The 2,117-nt window shown below is 40.4% G+C and overlaps 1 protein-coding gene across 1 annotated transcript in view; it reads right to left on the reverse strand.

Moving 5' to 3' along the window:
* RPS6KA3 (ribosomal protein S6 kinase A3) overlaps positions 1-2,117 on the reverse strand; it is a gene marked incomplete at its 5' end in the record, with an annotated part of 109,222 nt that overhangs the window by 43,658 nt on the left and 63,447 nt on the right. The window contains 2 exon segments of the mRNA XM_014587118.2: positions 228-370; positions 1,161-1,198. Coding sequence (XP_014442604.1) covers positions 228-370; positions 1,161-1,198 — 181 coding nt within the window.

Raw genomic sequence — 2,117 nt, forward strand, 5'->3', positions numbered from 1 at the left:
GAACTGCAGCCGACTACAGGGAGTCCAGTGACATAGCCATTATACCAACTGCTGGTCCCCATAGTCTTTTTTATATTGGATGTAATAATTTTTCTTGGTTATTTATTACACATACTATAAAATATAAAAAAGAAAAATAACAGATTCTTTCTTCGAACACTCACTGCTAATTCTTATTTAACAAAGCAATCCCCTCAAAAAAGTCCCCACAAAAACTCAAACCTCACCATTAATACACCAAAAGACCACCAGTCAGCACTCTGAGTATGACCTCGACGATTAACTACTTCTGGAGCCATATATTCCACGGTTCCACAAAAAGAATATGCTTTCTTTTCATGGTCAATAGACTCTTTACTTAAGCCGAAATCTGCCAAAATAAATATTGAGGTCATAAATATCCTAAATAGTTTGCATGAGTAAATTTTAAACTTTGGGTTGCAAAATTTACATTAATTATTTAAAATTTCTAACCCAAGATTTTGGGTATATTTTTTTTTTAAAGAGAAGGGTCTTGTTGTATTGTCCAAGTTGGCCTCAAAACTTGCATTGCATCAGCCTCTCAAGCAGTTAGGACTGTAGGTATACCCACCACACCTAGCTCAATCCAAGTTTTTAATAAAATCTATTCTTCAATATTTGTACCATAATTAACCTTAGAGGAAATTATACAGAGGAGAGAATTTTTAAAAAGATTTATTTATTTATTTATTATTTTTCTCATGAGTTATTTATTATTATTTTTTTTGGAGAGGTTTTTGCAATAAGGCGCATGTGCTTGCCAGAAAGATAGAGAGAGACTGAAAGTGAGAAATCACCCCCCAGGGGGGATGGCCATGCTGCAATCCCTTCTCCTCTGTTCTCCTCTCGGGATCTTGGGCACACATGCACACGCACCCGGTGTGAGTTTAAGTCACCGGGTCTGGGACTCGAACCACGGTCGACTACATGGGAGTTCAGCAGCCATTACACTAACTGCTGGTCCCGCTCATGAGTTTTGCCAGAGACAGACAGAAAGAGAGAGAGAGAGAGTGAGAAAGCAACCTGCCAGGTCTGGGACTCGAACCACAGTCAGCCATGTGGGAATTCCAGTGCCCTAACCACCACACCATCTGTTGGCCCCAAGAATGGAATATTTTAATTAAATGAGGATTTTTTACCTGTTAACTTGATGTGACCTTCTTCATCAAGAAGTATGCTGAAAGAAAACAAAGTTAGAAAATCTTTTTTTACCACAAAATAGATATTTATAGAAGCTAAAACTGAAATTTAAGAATCACATCATCACTTTCATTCTAAAATATTGCTATGACAAAGAAGGCAAATATAACAGAAAAACTTTTGCATCCACATTTATAACAAATCTGAAAGGCAATGCCATAGAAGTGATGAATGTCAGGAACACTTGAAAACTATTGGGAAAAGAACCGAAAAACAACCTACACTCTGCCAGCTGCTCTTTCTCTCTCTCTTTGGAGAGGTTTTTGTTAATAGGGCACTTGTGCTCAGCAGAAAGACAGAGAGAGACAGAGAGACAAAGAGAGGAATCTCCCCCGGGGGGGGCTGGCCATGCCACAATCCCTTCTCTTCCATTCTCCTCTCGGGATCTTGGGCACGCATACACGCACACATGCCTGGCATGAGTTTGAGCCACTGAGTCTGGGACTCAAACCGTGGTAGAATACATGTGAGTCCAGTGACATAGCCATTACCCCAACTTCTGGTCCCGCCAGCAGCTCTTTCTAATGCCCTTCTGCAGAGATGGCCTGGCTGAACTTCCTAGTGCTTATTCAATAGAGAGAGGGTCCACATATTTAAGTCAAAACCATTAGACTTGTCATTATCTTGGTTATTTAAAAAAAATTATTGATTGAAGGACCAGCAGTTGGCGTAATGGCTATGTTCCTAGACTCCCATGTAGTCAACTAAAGTGTGAATCTCAGATCCGGTGGCTTAAACTCAGGCCGGGCACATGTAAATACATGCCCAAGATTCCGAGAGGAGAATGGAGAAGAAGGGATTGCAGTGTGGCAATCACCCTGGGGGGTGATTTCTCACTTTCTGTCTCTCTGGCAAGCGCACACGCCCTATAGCAAAAAAAAAAAAAAACAACCTCA

The sequence above is a fragment of the Tupaia chinensis genome, unplaced genomic scaffold (assembly GCF_000334495.1).
Source record: "Tupaia chinensis unplaced genomic scaffold, TupChi_1.0 Scaffold000184_1, whole genome shotgun sequence".
In the NCBI taxonomy this organism is placed as follows: domain Eukaryota; kingdom Metazoa; phylum Chordata; class Mammalia; order Scandentia; family Tupaiidae; genus Tupaia; species Tupaia belangeri.